Source organism: Pseudorca crassidens, chromosome 11 (genome assembly GCF_039906515.1).
Source record: "Pseudorca crassidens isolate mPseCra1 chromosome 11, mPseCra1.hap1, whole genome shotgun sequence".
NCBI classification, from domain to species: Eukaryota; Metazoa; Chordata; class Mammalia; order Artiodactyla; family Delphinidae; genus Pseudorca; species Pseudorca crassidens.
Window position 1 is genome coordinate 44,645,608 of NC_090306.1, and position 18,810 is coordinate 44,664,417.

The window sequence follows — 18,810 nt, forward strand, 5'->3', positions numbered from 1 at the left end:
TTAACTTCTTCATTACTTTTAACATAAAGAGGGTGATACCTATAATCATTACTTCACAAAGTTAAGAAGTTTAATTGTGAGCCTGTATGTGAAAAAACTTTGGAAATATCTGTACAACAGTTTTAATCTGTTTTTTAGGCTCTAGACGCGCAGGCTCAGCGGCCATGGCTCACGGGTCCAGCCGCTCCGCAGCATGTGGGATCTTCCCGGACCGGGGCACGAACCTATGTCCCCTGCATCAGCAGGCAGACTCTCAACCACTGCACCACCAGGGAAGCCTCAGTTTTAACCTGTTATAACTGGCCTTGTGAAACTAATACATGACATGGTGGTATAGCTCTTGGGCGTTTTTGTTTGGTCTGTAGTCCCTATGGTCCTTCCTCTCAGACTGTAAATTCCTCAAGAGCACAGATTGTGACTTACTAATTTTCGGATTTCCTACTGCTCTTTATGTGAAGAAGAGGCTCAGTATTGTTATTGAATGTTGTCACACGAAGACAAAAACTCTTAGTCTATGTGACTTGGTTTGGTGCTACACACAGATAAATCAAATGCTTTGGATGACACGAACATCAGGGATAGTATGAAGGAAGAAATGGATGTGATCAAAGGGGTTCATGGACACATACATCAAAATGTTAATTGTGGGGCTTCCCTGGTGGCGCAGTGGTTAAGAATCCTCCTGCCAATGCAGCAGACACAGGTTCGAGCCCTGGTCCGGGAAGATCCCACATGCCGTGGATCAAATAAGCCCATGCGCCACATCTGTTGAGGCTGCGCTCTAGAGCTGGTGAGCCACAACTACTGAAGCCCACGCACCTAGAGCCCACGCTCCGCAACAAGACCGCAAAGAGAAGCCCACGCGCCGCAACAAACAGTAGCCCCCGCTCGCTCGCCACAACTAAGAAGCCCACGCATAGCAACGGAGACCCAACACAGCCAAAAGTAAATAAATTGATTATTTTTTTAAATGTTAATTGTGGTTTTCTTTGGGAAAAGGAAGCCTTAATTTTATATTGTATACACTTCTGCTTAAATTTTTGATGCTGAACATATACTACGTTTTTGTTGAAATTTTTTATTGGGGTATAACATGCACACAGCAAAGTACACAAATCTTAAATGTACATCTTGATGAATTATTTATATATATATAAAATATTATCTACATATATTACTTGCATACATCTACATATATAATAGATTACATATATTATTTATATATTTATTATAATCATTATATTTTATTATATCACACACATATATATTATTTTATAAATATATACAAAATCGGGCTTCCCAGGTGGCGCAGTGGTTGAGAGTCCGCCTGCCGATGCAGGGGACACGGGTTCGTGCCCCGGTCCGGGAAGATCCCACATGCCGCAGAGCGACTGGGCCCGTGAGCCATGGCCGCTGAGCCTGCGTGTCCGGAGCCTGTGCTCCGCAACAGGAGAGGCCGCAGCGGTGAGAGGCCCACGTACCCCCCCCCCACACACACTATATATATATATATATATATATATATATATACAAAAAATATATATATATATATATACAAAATCACCACCCACGACATGATGTAGAGCATTTCCAACAGCTGAGAAGACTCCCCTGTGTTCCTTGTTAAGTAAACTTCCAGTTATCACCATAGCTTAATTTTGCTGGTTCTTGAACTTCATATAAATGGAATCAGACAGCATGTGTACTCTTTTGTGTCTGGCTTCTGTTACTCAGCATATGTTTTTGAGATTCACCCATGTTGTTGTGTCTAACAGTATTATTTGTTCTTTTTTATCGCTGCATATATTCCATTGTATAATTATACCACAGTTTATCCATTCTACTACTGATGGGCATTCGGGTTGTTTCTTTTTGTCTTTTATGAATAAAGCTGCTGTGAACATTCTTGCATAAGTCTTTTAGTGAATGTATGCACGTATTTCTCCTGGGTAGATACTGAGGAGTGGGATTGCTAGGTTTGTGGTATATGTTTAACTTTTGTAGATACTGCTAAATACTTTTCCAAAATGTTTGAACCAATTTATATCCTTACTAGTAATGTATGAGAATTCTAGTTGTTCCACACCCTCACCAATACTTGCAATACAGTCTCTGTGTTTTGCAATATTGAAATGTAAGATTTTTAGAATAAGTATATATTTTATAATCAGAAAAAAATGTCAACAGTACAGATATTTCCATGGCTGAGTTGGGAGAAGATGTCACTAGTGATATGCCATGCCAAAGAAAACTCATGAACAGTATCCTCAGCCCAGCACATTTTCTTTTTTTCTCCTTCACTCCACTTCCCATGCCTCTGAGCCTACAGTTATTCAACAAATATTTATTGTCTACTATGTGCCAAACACTGGGCTGGATGCTAAGTGTCCAGTGGTAAACAAAACAGACAGCTTTCTTGGAATTTATGGTCTTCCGGGGAAATAGATGTTAAACAAAAAATAAACACAGAAATATATCATTACACGTGATGATTAAGAAAACCAGAAGGTGATATGAGAGAGAATAACACTGGGGGCAGGGAAGGCCTCCCTGAGGAAGTCATATATAAGGCAAAGTTTAAAAGATGTAATAAGCAGGAGACCGAAGGAACAGCAGAGGCAATGAGGCAGGAATAAATTTGCTGTTCAAGAAACTGAAAGAGGATCAATGTGGCTGGAACACAGCAAGTGACAGGGGAGAATTGCACAAAATGCAGTTGGAAAGATAGGCAGGGCCCAGATCAGGAAAGCCTGGCCATGTACACCTCCAATTTTTCCATTCAGTTGGGTCCTTTTTTTTTTTTTTTTTTTGCGGTACGCGGGTCTCTCACTGCTGTGGCCTCTCCCGTTGCGGAGCACAGGCTCCGGACGCGCAGGCTCAGCGGCCATGGCTCACGGGCCCAGCCGCTCCGCAGCATGTGGGATCTTCCTGGACCGGGGCACGAACCCGTGTCCCCTGCATCGGCAGGCGTACTCTCAACCACTGCGCCACCAGGGAAGCTGGGTCCTTTCTTTCTTTCTTTCTTTCTTTGCAAACTCTATTCAAGAGGTCTTCTTGAATAATACTGAATTGTTCTAATTAATATTATTATTTTAATTACATCATTGCTCCAATAACTTCATTATATAATTTGTAGTTAATAGGCCTTTCATTCTGTTTCCTGAGACTATATTGGTTTACCCAACAGATATAGGACAGGGCCTTATGTTTCCTCTTTTACCCAGTCTCCTCCAAGCACCTAGCATATCACGGATGCTCTGTTGACAGTAAGAATCTCCCTTGGCCCCGTACTCTATTCCTAGAAAGCTCTTGGAATCTAAGTAGATAATCCTCAGGATCCTGTTTTACCTGGTTTGAGAACTGACCCAATTTCAAATCTTCAACACTTGCCCTGGAGCAACCACATTTCTCCAGGATCCAGGCATATTTTTCCAAACACCTTCCTTAACTGCGTAGTTAATCTGGCCCCTCCCCCCTCCAATCACCAGATTAAAGGCATCTCTGCTGTTGCTAAGGGAAGGAGGCTTGGGCAGGTGGTGGGAGTGAGTTGAAGGATGATACAGCAGGGAGTCAGGTTGGTCAGCAGGGAAAAAAACCTCTCAGCTGTGAGGAAAGACAGCAATGCAAATGCATTTTCAAGTGCTTCTGGGCCGGGTCCCGCCCAGACTCCACCCGCCCCCCGACCCCCACCCCCGCCCGCCATGTGTTTATCTGCTTGTTCTCTGAAAGCTTTTAGGACTTTCTTTTTTAAAAATCTCTAATGTCTTTAATTTTACAATGTCAATAGTTTGTGGTTAGCCAGCTTTCCTAAAACAAGGAAGCTATTGTCCACCTTGACTGGTTATATTGAAGTCCTTATGAGAAGAATGGGCCATCAAAGAAAAGGTGCTGTTAACAATACAGGGCTATTTAAGGTGAGAAGTCAGAGTTCTGAAAAATTTGCATGTGGCAAGGAGCGTGGCTGGGCATGCTCCATTTTTTATAGACTTCCCACCCTGAAATGCATATATTCTATTTACTTTAATTTTAGCAATGATGTAAAATTATTGCTGGGCTGCTGTCACTCTGACAGATCACCCTACCAGCTCAAAGGGTAAATAAGGTTTTTTTTTCCGTAATTTTTGTACAGTAACAAGGTGAGGAACATTTTAGCTCATAAATTATTCACCAAACCTCACAGGCATAATAGGCTGTGTGCATATTCATCAGGTTATCATCCATTATTCATAAGAAGTTCACTTCAACTGTTAGAAGAAAATGAGGTTGTTGATTGAAATCCTGAAGAAATGTGGGCTTTTATTCTCCCCCCTCCTTTTTCCCATCTGAGTAAGTCTGGAAGTTTCCATCAAAAAATGATATTGTAGGGAAAAAAATTTATTCCTGACATGTAGATGTGTAGATAAGAGGAAATAAAACTTGGAGTAGGAAATAAATTGGCAGGATCAACCATCATTCATTTAACTTGGCTAATGGCCTCTGACTCCTGCTTCCACAGAAACTGTGTCCAGGAAGTGGCCAAAGGGGGTCCCCTTTCTTGCAGCAAAAGAGTAGCTTCATCAAATCTGATAGACTTAATACTTATATTAAGATCCAGGTTGCCTTCTACAGCCCAAGAAGTATTATCATTTATCTTCTTATTTGACCTTCACACCAAGTCTGTGAGATAGGAATAATTTTCAAGATGAGAAAACTGAGGCTCAGAGAGGTTGAGTGACGTATCTAAAGCCAAACAGCTGGTGAGCAGACCAGGACTGGAACCTACATTTTCTTCCACATTCCATGTTCCTTATACTCTGTCTTCCTAAATCCTCTGGATGATAAAACTCACCACTCCCAAGAGAGAGGCATTTCACATTGTTTTCCAAGAACCATTAATTTTATTGTTTTCTTTTTATTATTTATTTATTCATTTTAAAATATTTATTTATTTTGGCTGTGTTGGGTTTTCATTGCTGCACGTGGGCTTTCTCTAGTTGCGGCGAGCCTGGGCTACTCTTCATTGCAGTGTGCGGCTTCTTACTGTGGTGGCTTCTCTTGTTGCGGAGCACAGGCTCTAGGCGCACAGGCTTCAGTAGCTGCGGCATGCGGGCTCAGTAGTTGTGGCACATGGGCTTAGTTGCTCGGCAGCATGTGGGATCTTCCTGGACCAGGGCTTGAACCCATGTCCCTTGCATTGGCAGGTGGCTTCTCTTGCACTGCACCCCCAGGGAAGCCCCTGTTTTCTCTTTTTAATACCTTTATTATTTCTGTGAACTACAGAAGCAATATAGGCTTGAAGGCATCAAATAAAACAAAGTTCTATAGAATAGAGAATAACAAATGGACAGTTTGCCACGATTGCCAACCTCCTTCGCCACAGGAGCCAGGAGGAGATATTATAATTCAGTCAAATCCACAGATCTGGGTTCAGATTTGATCATGGTCACTGACTAGCTGTGTAATTTGCGGCAAGATAGCCTCTTTAGGTTGTAGTTTCTCATTTGTAAAATGGGGATAATGCTTACTTCTAGAGTTTTTTGTGTTAAATGAGATAATGTATATGAAACCCAAGTGTCAGCATTTTCCTCCATTTTAAAGGTCCCCTCCTTCTAGCACAGTTGGCCCTCCAGTATCCATGGGTTCTGCATCAGAGGATTCATCCAATCAAGGATTGAAAATATTTGGAAAATAAATTCCAGAAAGTCCCCAAAAGCAAAAGTTGAATTTGCCTCAAACCAGCAACTATCTGCATAGTATTTACATTGTATTTACAACAATTTACATAGCATTTACATTGTGTTAGGTGTTATAAGTAATCTAGAGATCATTTCAAGTTACACATGAGAAAGTGCATAGGTTTTAGGCAAATACTATTTTACCATTTATGCAAATACCATCTTATGTAAGGGACCTGAGCATCCTCGGATTTTTGTATCTGTGAAGGGGAGGGGGTCCTGGAACCAATCCCCCGTGGACATGGAAGAAAGACTGTACGTTTGGGGAAGTGGAATGGAAGGTAAGGCTTGCCGCATGCCTGTCCCCCAAGTCTTTCGCTTGACCCTCTGTTTCATTCTGTTTTCGGCCACTCATTTGGCTGCCAGTCACCTGGTATGGTCCCTCTGCATGAAATGCAGCTGTAGTCACAGTGGGGCACAGCTGTGAATTCTCCCCAACATGACTACACAAGGTGGTTCTTTACTGAAGAGTTAGGGAAAAACTAAAGAGAATTCCAAAGAATAGAGGAGAGCATTACATTTTTTATTTTAACTTTCCCTATAATCCAAGTGAAAACCAGCTGAGAAGTTCAGCTTCATTAGTTGTGGCATGCAGGCTCAGTAGTTGTGGCTCACGGGCTCTAGAGTGCAGGCTCAGTAGTTGCGGCACATGGGCTTAGTTGCTCCGTGGCACGTAGGATCTTCCCGGACCAGGGCTAGAACCTGTGTCCACTACATTGGCAGGCAGATTCTTAACCACTGCGCCACCAGGGAAGCCCAAGGAGCATGGAGTCTTAACCACTGCACCACCAGGGAAGTCCCAACTTCCCTGGTGCAGAAGCACTAAATGATTCTGATGCAGGTGGTTTGGGATTTCACACGGAGAAAAATTGCTCAAAACCCGAAAAGAAGAGACGCTGCCCCAGGATTTACTAGGCTGCTGTAGCCACAGTGGAGTGAGGCCTTTACATTATCAGGCAGAGCAGTGTTAGTGCCTCTCCTACAAAGGCTCTCCAGCAATAAGAAAGGAGGATCCGGGCTTCCCTGGTGGCGCAGTGGTTGAGAGTCCACTGGCCGATGCAGGGGACACGGGCTCGTGCCCTGGTCCGGGAGGATCCCACATGCCGCAGAGCGGCTGGGCCTGTGAGCCACGGCCACTGAGCCTGCGCGTCCGGAGCCTGTGCTCCGCAACGGGAGAGGCCACAACAGTGAGAGGCCCACGTACCACGAAAAAAAAAAAAAAGAAAAGAAAAGAAAGAAGGATCCATTTCTGAGTCATATATCTTGTAATCCTTGTTCCCTTAGTTACATAAAGACCAGCCAAAGTTTTGAAAAGGCTGCTTCAGAGCCTGACTGGATTCTTCCACAAACCTCCACACTCCCTCTTTGGGCTGGGGAATAGGAGGTCGTTTTGTTCTCTAGTTACACAATTGAAGAGCCCAATACATAGTAGGTGTTCAATGAAGGTACATTAAAAAGTTCTAATCAGCCTAATTAACTGGGACTAGGAGACCCTGCAGGAGGAGGCATGTCATTCTCTGAGTCCTCAGAGGACAGTTTATCCATCTCTACTGTAGCACTTACCGAGTTCTGCTGTAATTTTCTTCTCAGCATCCCTCTTGCCCAAACTCACTAAAAGAGTTCATTAGCCATCATCCTTGGCTATTCTCTCTCCTTCATCCCAACATTATTTTAAAAAACACCTTTATTAAGGCATAACTGACATACAATAAACTACACGTTTAAAGTGTACTATTTGATAAATGTTGACACTTGTACACACCCGTAAAACCATAACTACAGTCAAGATAGTGAACACATCCATGACCCCCAAAAGCTTCCCAAAGTCCATCTCTTCCCTCCTGTTCCTCCCCATCTCTTTACACAGGCAACCACGGCTCTGCTTTTTATCACTATGGTTTGTATTTTCCAAAATTTTATATAAATGGAATCCCTTAGTGTGCACTCTTCTTTTGTCTGGTTTCTTTCCCTCAGCATAACTGAGATTATCCATGTTGTTGTGTGGACCCGCAGTTCATTGCTTTTTATTGTATAGCAACACCACAATGTGTTTATCCATTGACCTGTGGATGGACATTTGTGTTGTTTCCAGTTTTTGGCTGTTACAAATAAAGCTGTAATAAATATCCATGGGTAAGCCTTTGTATGCCCATATTCTTTCATTTCTCTTGGGTTAATAGGAGTGGAAGGACTAGATCACATGGTATATATCTTTTTTTTTTTTTTTTTTGCAGTACGCGGGCCTCTCACTGTCGTGGCCTCTCCTGTTGCAGAGCACAGGCTCCGGACACGCAGGCCCAGCGGCCATGGCTCACGGGCCCAGCCGCTCCGCGGCATGTGGGATCTTCCCGGACCGGGGCACGAACCCGTGTCCCCTGCATCGGCAGGCGGACTCCCAACCACTGCGCCACCAGGGAAGCCCGGTATATATAACTTTTAAAGTCCTGTTATACTGTTTTCAAAGTGGTTGTACCATTTTACATTCTTATCAGCAGTGCCTGAGAATTCTACTAGCTCCACATAGTCTCCAACACTTGAAACAGTCAGTCTTTTTAATGCTAACCATTTTAATAGGTGTGCCCACATTGTTTTAATGTTTTGAATTGGTAAGCATTCACATGGTTCAAAAATTAAAAAAAAAATTTTTAAGGTGTATAGTGAAAAGTCACTCCCACCTCTGTCTCCCCACCCTACCCAGTAACCACTTTTGTAGCTATCTTGTGTAATCTTCCAGAATTTCTTTACTCAAATACTAATGAATATAGTTTTCCTGCTCTTTTACACAAAAGGCATCATGCTAAGCACATGGTTCTGAACCTTGCCTTGTTTTCATTTATGAAATATTTTGGAGAGCTTCCTCGTTCTTTGTTACAGCCAGGCAGTGTTTAATTATATGGATATACTAAGATTTATTTTATCAGTTCCCTATTGATGGATATATAGGTTATTTCTAATCTTTTGCTATTACAAACAATGCTGCAGTAAACAGCCTTATATACACAGTATTTCTCATGAATGCAAATATAACTGTAGGAATCATTCTTAGAAGTGGGGATGGTAATTTGTAATTTTGATAGACATTTGCCAAATCGGCCCTATAGGAGTTGTACTCCCACCATCAATAAATTAGAGCGTCCGCTTATCCACAGCCTCACAATTGAGGTTAGTAAATGTTTGGATTTTTGCCAATCTGATAATGGTATCTGTGTGGGTTTAATTTGCCTTCTTATTAAGAGTGAGGCTGAACATCTTTTCATATGTTTAGAAGCCATTTGCATTTCCTTTTCTGTGAACTGTCTGTAAATGTCATTTGCTACTTTTTTTTTTTATAAATTTGGTTAAATTTTTTCCCCAGTTTTATGGAGATATAATTGACATATATCACTATATAAGTTTAAGTGTACAACAAAATGATTTGACTTACGTACATCATGAAATGATGACCACAGTAGGTTTAGTTAGCGGATATCCGTCATCTCATGCTGAAACAAAATTTTAAAAAATAGAAAACATGTTTTTCCTTGTGATGAGAACTCAGGATTTACTGTCTTAAGAACTTTCATTTATAATGTACAGCAGTGTTAATGCTCTGTATCATGTTACATTCCCTAGTACTTATTTATTTATTTATTTATTTATTTTTTTGCGGTACGTGGGCCTCTCACTGCTATGGTCTCTCCTGTTGTGGAGCACAGACTCCGGACGCGCAGGCCCAGCGGCCATGGCTCACGGGCCCAGCTGCTCCGCGGCATGTGGGATCTTCCCGGACCAGGGCACGAACCCGTGTCCCCTGCATCGGCAGGCGGACTCCCAACCACTGCACCACCAGGGAAGCCCCCTAGTACTTATTTATAACTGGAAGTCTGTACCTTTTGACTACCTTCATCTAAGTCCCCCTCCTCCCAGCTACTTTTTCTAATGGTTGGCCATATACTTATTGATCTCTAGGAGCTATTAATATTTAGGGGACTTAGCCCTTTGTGATGTAAACTGCAAATTTTTTTTCCAATTTGTCATTTTTCTTTTGACTTTATGGAGTTTTCATCCCTGACATTAATCCTGTTAATTAACCCTGGACATTAATCCCAATATTAGTCCAGCTGTTTTGCCTCCTAAATATTTCTGGAATCCCCCCACTTCTTTCTACCCAAATACCACTTTCCTAGGCCAGTCTGCCATCATCAGTCACCTAAATTACTGCGTTGTATCCTAACTGTGTCTCCCAGGGACACCTCAACTCTTCCCCTTTCTAATCTATTTTACATTTGGTAGCCAGAAAGATATTTCTAAAATAAAAACATAATCATTAAAAAAACCCATAATCATGTCACTTTTCTGCTGAAAACTCCTGGTGGCTAACTGGTGCCTGTAGGACAGACTCCATTATCTTAAGATAGAATCCTCCATGGGCGCCAAGGCCCCCTGCATGGAAAGGCACCTGTTTACCTCTTCAGCTTCGTCTCTGACCAGTCCTCACCTCCCATTCCATGTACCGGCCATACTGAACTGTTGTCACATCCTCCCTCTCCATAAGCCCTCCCACTTGTAGGCCTTTGCATACAGTGTTCCCTATTTGGGGACCCCTCTTCACTTGCTTAAATTCCACCCACCCTTCAGATTTCATCTCAGACATCACTGCCAGCATGACCCCTTTAGATTAGATACCTCACCCAGGTGTTCTCATAACACCCCACACTGTCCTTATGGCAGCATTAATCACGCTATATTTTGATTATCTGTTTACTTTTCTGTCTCATCCATTAGGTAGACTAAGTTCCATGAGGATAGGGACTAAGTGTGCTTCTTCACTATTGTTTCCCTAGTGTCTATTACAGGGTCTGGCACATAACAGGTGCTTGATAAACAGTTGTTAAATTAACTCAAGAAAGGATGTTTGATGACTTAATGACATCTTCATCTCATTGGGGGACCAAGGAGAATGAAGAAAACAGAAAGGGTTTTGACTCCTGTTCAAGAAAGTAGCCAGATGCCCCTTAATCCCACCTGCCAGAGAAAACAGTGGCTTGTAGCCCCTTCTTTTCTGTTGTTAATCTCATTTGGCTCCACCCTGGCTTTCAGGAGACCCTGGTCCCAGCGTGTTAAGCAAAATACCTAACATCCTGTAGAGGAGGCACTGACCAATCTGAGGGCAGCTTGTCTTAGCTGGAGCTAGGTCCTGCAGGCTTCCTGGGTGTCAAGAGTTAACCCTTTAGGGACTTCCCTGGTGGCCCAGTGGTTAAGAATCCGCCTTCCAATGCAGGGGACGCGCGTTCGATCTCTTGTTGGGGAACTAAGATTCCACATGCCGTGGGGCAACTAAGCCCGTGCACTCTAGAGCCCTCATGCCACAACTAGAGAGCCTGCGCGCTGCAGCTACTGAGCCCGTGCACTCTTGAGCCCTCTTGCCACAACTAGAGAGAAGCCTAGGTGCAGCAACAAAAGATCCCGTATGCTGCAACGAAGATCCCGACACAGCTAAATTAACTAATTAAAAAACAATTAAAAAAAAAGAGTTAACCCTTTAATTACTGGACCATGGAAAGGTCTGGGGAGGAGGGGTTTCAGTGGAGGGCTGGAGCAGAGGAGGGTATTTGGGGAGAGGGCTTGGGCCAATGGCTGTTTACCATCCAGTAGAAGTTATTTGTACTTTTATCTAGGGCCTGATCAGAATTTACAACCTGATTATCAGCTTGGCCTACTTCCCGTCTGCCTTCTCAGGCTCCTCTTTGCTTTTTTCCTTCCCTAAAACAGAGTCTAGATTTAGAGCCTGAGGTGAAACGAGGGTCATGTGAATTTTCTGGCAGATGATGAAACTGAGACCTTTGGGAGGCAGCAGATTAAAAACAATGTAAATAGATTAAACAATGTAAACATTAGAAACAAGGCTTGTAAAATCAAGCAAAGCTGTGTTTGAACACCTGGCTCTGCAGCTGTATAACTTAGTTCAGCTACTTAACCTCTCTGAAATACAGTCCGCTTGCCTGCACTTTTCCTTGGTCTGCTATGGACACGAGGTGGATAATATCTGCAAGGATAGTGGTGCAGTATCTGATTTCTACATGACAAGGAATAAGTGGGAGCTGAGGAGATGAGGACCAAAGTAAGTTAGTTGGTGACACAGTGAGGTCTGGAACTCGCATCCCTCTCCTACACTCTCACTGATGTGGGCTGCTATAGTCATCACAATTTCAGGGTCCCTAACTGAGGGCCCAGTAAGAGAAAAAAGGTAAGTTTCCTTTCTCAGGTTCACTCCTTTATTTTCTGAGGCCCAGAGCACAGGTTAGGATGGGTATAGGTTAATGACCTCTCCAGTTTCAGGCTTTAGGGTGGAATCAGTTTAGGATCTGACTTGTAAAAGTTAGGTTACAAGGAAGAAGATTTGACTGGTCTGACCTCCAAGGATGTTCATTCAAATTAACCAACTACTGCTTGCAAATTTCACGCTAAGAAAAATGCAAGGCCCTGAGGGTAAAAGTCCACTAAAAAAAAACCCAATGTTTTTCAAACTGTGAGTCCTGACTTGTTACTAGGATGTGAAACCACAACCAGAATTGAAAAAAGGAAATAGGAGAAAATAGAAAATATGACAGTGCATTGTACACAGAAGGAGGTATCAGATCATAAAATTTTCAGTTACGTATATTTATAAATGCGTGTGTACTGGGTCATGATTTAAAGTGTATTACTGTCAATTTGGGTCCCAAAAGTTTGCAAGCCCCTTTACCAGAAGGTGAGATTCAGGAGAGCAAGAGCTTTGTTTTGTTTTAGAACAGTGCCTGGCATTTGTAAGTGTTCTCTGAAGAACTGTTGAATGAGTGAATGTCCAACACTGTGCCTGCCTTCAAGATTAGAGTCAGAAATACAGGAAAAGGTAAATATCATAGGCTTTAACATACTAATATTAATCTGAACTAAATAAACGATATGAATCTACTGAAAGGGAAGGAACCTAAAAGAACTCCAAATACAAATAGTCTTGGAAATTGGGCTTTTAGAGTATTTTAGCCATGATAGTCAGAGTGAAGTGATAAGAACAAAACAAAACTGACTTGGGAACCTGGGAACCAGGATACAAGACCTGACTTTGTAACCTGCTCACTGTGTGACTTAGGGCAAATCTCTTTAATCAATTCTCTCATTTGAAAAACAGGAATGATCAAACAAGCCCCGTCTGACACACAGGGCTGCTGTGAAGACCTGTGATGACCCCATAAAATCGTGCATTTTAAGGGTGCTCTGCAAACTGTAATAGGATACTGGAGAGAAAAACAAGGGATTGCTGAATTGAAGTGAGTACAGCTCTTTTCAGTGGTTTAAGTCATTCATCAGCAAGTATTTATCAGGCTTCTAATGTTTACTGAGGACTTTTCTTTCCAAAGCTTTCCCTTTTCAGATGCTTTTCTAATATTCTTCCTACAGTACAGAATGTAAACTCCATGAGGAAATAGTGTTGGGCTGTCTTGTTCAGCTCCATCTCTGCACTTGCACATAGCAAGCACTCAGCAGATATCTTAAAATGGAGAACAGAAGGAAAAACTTAATTGCTGCCTTAAAGGATGGCACCTTTGCCCTTAAGAACAATTAAGTTAGAAGAGAAGTGATAACACGGAGAAAATACACGTAAGATGCCGTACTGGTGCCTGTAACAGGTACCAAAGGAAGGGCCGGGCCACAGGCACTGCTTGGCTACCACGAGTATGCCAGTTTAAATGCTAGCTGCTGCGGGAGGGACACAACACAGCATACCCTTCTTTATGGTGAGAAAGCGACACAGAAATAAATACCGACTGTCCGCAGGACAGGCAGCGAAGATTCGAGTGAGGGGAACGCGTGATCGATAAATCAAGGGTTGGGGAGGGGAGCGTATCTCAGGCAGTTAGAGACGTTTGTAGAAATCTATGCCCCTTCGTGGAAAGACTGTCAAGGTGAGATGACCTTGAGGTGCTGTGCGTAGGTGGGAAAAGGTTCCGGAGAACAGTTTAATGGTACTGCCTCCGAGCGCCCAAGAGAGAGAAGTTCCTGTTTCGAGACAATACCTGTTATTTGGTTTTCTTCCAGTCGAGAGACAAGGGTAGGGGTTGGAGGACAAGACCCAGTGGGCGGGGCCAACACGAGCGGGCGGGATCACGTGGGCCCTCCCTCCAGCTATTGGAGGCCGGGCGAAGGGGCGGGGTTTCCGGTGGCAGCGGCATTCGGGCGTCGGGTGACGCTAGGCGGACAAATCGTCACGTGACACGGAAGTGACTACGAACAGGAAGAGGACGAAAAAAATAACCGTCCGCGACGCCGAGCCGAACCGGACCCGCAGCCACCATGAACAGCAAAGGCAAGGACAGGGGGCGGCTGAGGCCGCCGGGGGAAGTAATGCTGGCCCGGAGCGAGCGGGCCCGGAGCCCAGGGTCACTGGACGCCAGGCCTGGGGAGAGCTGCGCCGCGCTCCTGGGCCAGCTTCAGTGCCCGGGGCTGCGCCGGACGCCTTTGTCATTCTCGAACTACGGTTGCTCGCTCCCTCCTGGCCCGTTCTCCCTTAAACTCTGTGGCGCAGTTTGGAGCCGCGGGCTCGGGTTGGGGGGGCAGTGGGGGGGGGAGAAGGCTTGTCGAGATGGGCATCTGCAGGAGCAAATGGGGAGCTAGAGGTGAGATTTGGGTGGGCCAATGGAGAGCTGGCAGAGGCGGGGCGCCGCGCTCCGGAACCACAGGCAGGCCCCCGGGCTTAACTAGTGAAGTGCCGGCGCTGGTGAGCGGGCCAGGCGGGCCCGACGGGTCTCTTTCCCCTTACCCTCGCTGGCGGCCAGAACGTCTCCTGGTTCCTGTGTCAGGACATTCCCCTCAACCCCCTCTCCGATCTCAAGGTTCACTTCCACCACTCACTTTATTTGGAAGTCGACCTTGAGTAGGAACCTGTGAGGTCGATGGGCACAACCACTGTTACTCATGAGGTCTTGGTCAGTTACAGCCAGACCTTTGGAGACCACCCAGAGTAGAGAGACAGGACACACTCTTGAAACATCAGCAAGAAGGGGTTCCCAGAGCTGCCCTGCATTCTGGAAGGATCTTGGGCCCAGCTAGACTTTCCCCTGACACCAGTCTTCTCCTGGAAAGAGCTTTTCCTGTCCAGTTAGAATCCAGCATCTTCAGTTATAAGGGTGCAAAGAGGATGCTTATTTTCTTGGCTCCAGGGATCAGGCCCTTCAGGGCAGTCGGTCTGTTTGCAAATCTCTTTCTGCTCGTTCCGGCTAGGCTACCCAGCATGCCCTGCCGTATTTTGGTGACTCTGTATTCTAGGCAACATGCATTGTTTTCTTGTCTTCCAGGTCAATATCCAACGCAGCCAACCTACCCGGTGCAGCCTCCTGGGAATCCTGTGTACCCTCAGACCTTGCATCTTTCTCAGGCTCCACCCTATACTGATGCTCCACCTGCCTACTCAGAGGTGCTTCCAGTTTATTAGACTTTATTAATGGAATACTCTTGGATCACGTTTTCAGTCTTTAGCTAAGTCTGACTCCACACATTTATTTACTCTTCCACAAACAGGAAAGAATGCTCACGTGAATAATCTAAAACATTGTATAGTTCAGCAATTTCTGTTGGGGTTGAGAATGCATTATCTGATTATTTTATGTTGTTTGGCACAGGCTGAGGTTAAGAAGATGAGTTTGCGTTCCTTGAGCCTAACATTAGCTATAGCAGGAAGTGATCCAGGAGAATATTTAGTGGCAGTGGAAAGGCAACTTGTGTAACTCAGAGTGTAATCTGCACAAGGAGAATTAAGAATTGACTCATTAAAGAGATCTGAAATACAAATGTCATAAAGTAACTAGTTGCCTTCTCTTCTGCCTCTTTTAGCTCTATCGTCCGAGCTTTGTGCACCCGGGGGCTGCCACAGTCCCCACCATGTCAGCTGCATTTCCTGGCGCCTCACTGTATCTTCCCATGGCCCAGTCTGTGGCTGTTGGACCTTTAGGTTCCACAATCCCCATGGCTTATTATCCAGTTGGTCCCATCTATCCACCTGGTTCAGCAGTGCTGGTGGAAGGAGGGTATGATGCAGGTGCCAGATTTGGAGCTGGTGCTACTGCTGGAAACATTCCTGTGAGTATGACTTTGTCACAAAAAACTCAACCCTTGGGCTTCCCTGGTGGCGCAGTGGTTGAGGGTCCGCCTGCTGATGCAGGGGACGCGGGTTCGTGCCCTGGTCCGGGAAGATCCCACATGCTGCGGAGCGGCTGGGCCCGTGAGCCATGACCGCTGAGCCTGCATGTCCGGAGCCTGTGCTCCGCAATGGGAGAGGCCACAGCAGTGAGAGGTCCGCGTACCACAAAAAAACAAACAAAAAAAAACCTCAACCCTTGCGTATTTTAACTTTCTGAAATGACTACATAGTTATCCTTTCATCATCCCTGGGTAATAGTTGCTGGTATTGGTGCAAGCACTGACGTCCAGTAGTCAGGCAGAAAGCACTGGAGGGGGCAGAACTGTGGCAAGTCAGTAGCATCTGGCACATTCACTGGTGTCTGAGTTAATCAGATTCCTTTGTTTTCCTGTCCTAGGAGTCCTGCCTGCTGCTTTTCCAGTTCACTTTTGGTACTGGTCTAGTAACAACTGCTCATTCATTCCATAAGCATTTACTTAATATTTGCCATCTGTATGGCATTGTATTAGGAACCATGATGATTAAAGAAGTAGAATGCACAATCCCCATTAGATTACATTTAGAAAGATACTAGGGCTTTTAGTTATGTCTCCTGCTTAGTTCTCTTATGTATGGGAATTAGAGCCCAAATGGTCCTTGCTAGGACCATCTACTCAATAACCACAGGCTAGGGATGAGGTGAGAATGCTGTCATCAGGTAGAGCTTTCAGATTATCCAGGGCCATTTGAAAACTGTTGGACCCTGTGACATAAGGCCCTGGACCTAGTACCCGCTCCCTGTATTTTAGAATGTGAGTAGGAGTGATTTTTTGCCCTGAAAATGCCTATAGGTCTGGACTACCCACACTCAGAAGGTATCCATAGGCTTTATCTTAGACCTGAAACCCTTTAAGTGAGTGGGTTTCCTGTTTATATCTTTGGGCTCACAGAGACTAGAGACCTGCTGTACCTGAATTGGTGGCATACTAGCTCTTTGAGATGCCATGGGTTAGCACACTGCCGTCTTTCTGACTGGTCCTCTTTCACCTTTGTCCACTTCCCTTCCACAGCTGCCCTGTGTCTAATCAACCTTGTCTTTTCCTTTCAGCCTCCTCCCCCTGGATGCCCTCCCAATGCTGCTCAGCTTGCAGTCATGCAGGGAGCCAATGTCCTTGTAACTCAGCGGAAGGGAAACTTCTTCATGGGTGGCTCAGATGGTGGCTACACCATCTGGTGAAGAACCAAGGCCACCTCTGTGCCGGGAAAGACATCACATACCTTCAGCACTTCTCACAATGTAACTGCTTTAGTCATATTAACCTGAAGTTGCAGTTTAGACACATGTTGTTGGGGTGTCTTTCTGGTGCCCAAACTTTCAGGCACTTTTCAAACGTAATAAGGAACCACGTAATGGTAGCAGTACCACCCTAAAGCATTTTGAGGTAGGGGAGGTATCCATTCATAAAATGAATGTGGGTAAAGCAGCCCTAAGGATCTTCCTTTAATTCCTCCGGAGTAATACTGTACCATACTGGTCTTTGCTTTTAGTAATAAAACATCAAATTAGGTTTGGAGGGAACTTTGATCTTCCTAAGAATTAAAGTTGCCAAATTATTCTGATTGGTCTTTAATCTCCTTTAAGTCTTTGATTTATATTACTTGTTATAAATGAACTGCATTAGTTATCTGCCTTTTCCTTTCCGTCCTTTGCTCCACGTCCTACCCTCAACCCTCGTCTTCCATTCCTTCCCACCGATCTCCATTGAATCAATGGTGCAGGACAGAAAGCCAGTCAGACTAATTTCCTTCTCTCCTTGCACTTCTCCCCACCTGTCATCTTTTAACTAGTCTTTCACAAAGGATCCTCTGAAACCCCCTGTGCCCCAAGCACAGACCCCATTACTTCTGCTTTTGCGTCTCCTCAAGCAAAAGTGGAGGGTGCCTTTTGGACCCTCCTCGTAGGCTGTCTCTTCATACATGAACCAAATTTGCAAACCCAAATTTGCTTTGGTGCCAGAAGAACTGAGCTTTCTTTTAACAAAGGATGCAAACTGTTTTGTAAACAGCAGTTTGTTTATAATTTGAGGGGCAAGGAGGAGGATGCATTTAAAAGCCTGATGACTCTACAGCCAAATTAAGGGGAGTTTTCAGATCAAAAATTGGTTACCATTTCTCGTCAGTGTCTGATGCAGCCACTCATGGCTCCCAAGAATTCCTGAGCTGGGTTAATGGGGTCATATCGTGAATGCCTCACTACTAAATGACTTGAGTCCAGTGAAATCTCATTAGGGTTAAGAATATTTCAGGGATCCTTAATATTTTGATTTTTGTTCTCTAAAATTGGATTTTATTTTATTTTATCTTATAATTTCAGTTCATCTAAATTTTGTGTTCTGTACATGTGATGTTTGACTGTACCATTGACTGTTATGGAAGTTCAGCGTTGTATGTCTCTCTCTACACTGTGGTGCACTTAACTTGTGGATTTTTTATACTAAAAATGTAGAATAAAGACTATTTTGAAGATTTGAATAAAGTGATGAAGTTGCATTACACCTCACTTCAAGGATTCTTTACTCAGCTTGTTTTTAGATCTCTTCTGTATATATCTTCTTTTATATCCCACCTAGAATTCAGATCAGTGCTGCTGTCATTCTGGTTTTTTAAATGAAGCCTTTCAACTAAATGCAGGAGTACAAGGCTAAGATTTGACCATTTTCATGAGTTCCATTCTAGATGTTTAGATGTTTAACTTTTCTTCATTTTACTTCCTAAGCTCTTTCAGATTCTTATGAGCCTATTATGCCAGAGGAATTCCGAACATAAACTTAGAAATAAGGGAACAGTTGATTCTAACTGGCCCTTAAGTTTGACTTGAGGAAGATGTTTTTTAGTATTTAACAGTTTGTGTAAGTTCAGGATGACCTTCAGTTTTTCCAAAATCCTGTTGGAGAAATACTG

The 18,810-nt window shown here is 44.0% G+C and overlaps 2 protein-coding genes across 5 annotated transcripts in view; one reads left to right on the forward strand and one right to left on the reverse strand.

Annotated features, from left to right (window-relative positions):
• POU6F1 (POU class 6 homeobox 1) overlaps nucleotides 1-18,810 on the reverse strand; it is a 72,585-nt gene that overhangs the window by 28,766 nt on the left and 25,009 nt on the right. The window contains exons 1-2 of one of the 3 annotated variants that reach the window (XM_067696556.1): nucleotides 13,751-13,860; nucleotides 9,143-9,196 (exon numbers count right to left, since the gene is read on the reverse strand). The exons of 1 other annotated variant lie outside the window; for it this stretch is intronic. The gene's annotated coding sequence lies outside the window, so the exon portion shown is untranslated. Of the gene's footprint in view, nucleotides 1-9,138; nucleotides 9,197-13,750; nucleotides 13,861-18,810 lie in introns of those variants that run through there. One more of the 3 variants, XM_067696557.1, reaches the window with a different exon arrangement.
• On the forward strand, nucleotides 13,884-18,409 carry DAZAP2 (DAZ associated protein 2). Of its 2 annotated transcripts, none has more exons than XM_067696567.1 (4): nucleotides 13,884-14,040; nucleotides 15,029-15,147; nucleotides 15,564-15,732; nucleotides 16,958-18,409. In XM_067696567.1, exons 1-4 carry the CDS (start codon nucleotides 14,028-14,030, stop codon nucleotides 17,278-17,280), a joined length of 624 nt encoding a protein of 207 aa, XP_067552668.1. In that variant the 5' UTR covers nucleotides 13,884-14,027; the 3' UTR covers nucleotides 17,281-18,409. The 2 variants fall into 2 exon arrangements, with proteins under 2 accessions (XP_067552668.1, XP_067552667.1); XM_067696566.1 differs by having other exon boundaries at nucleotides 15,564-15,809; nucleotides 16,958-17,233.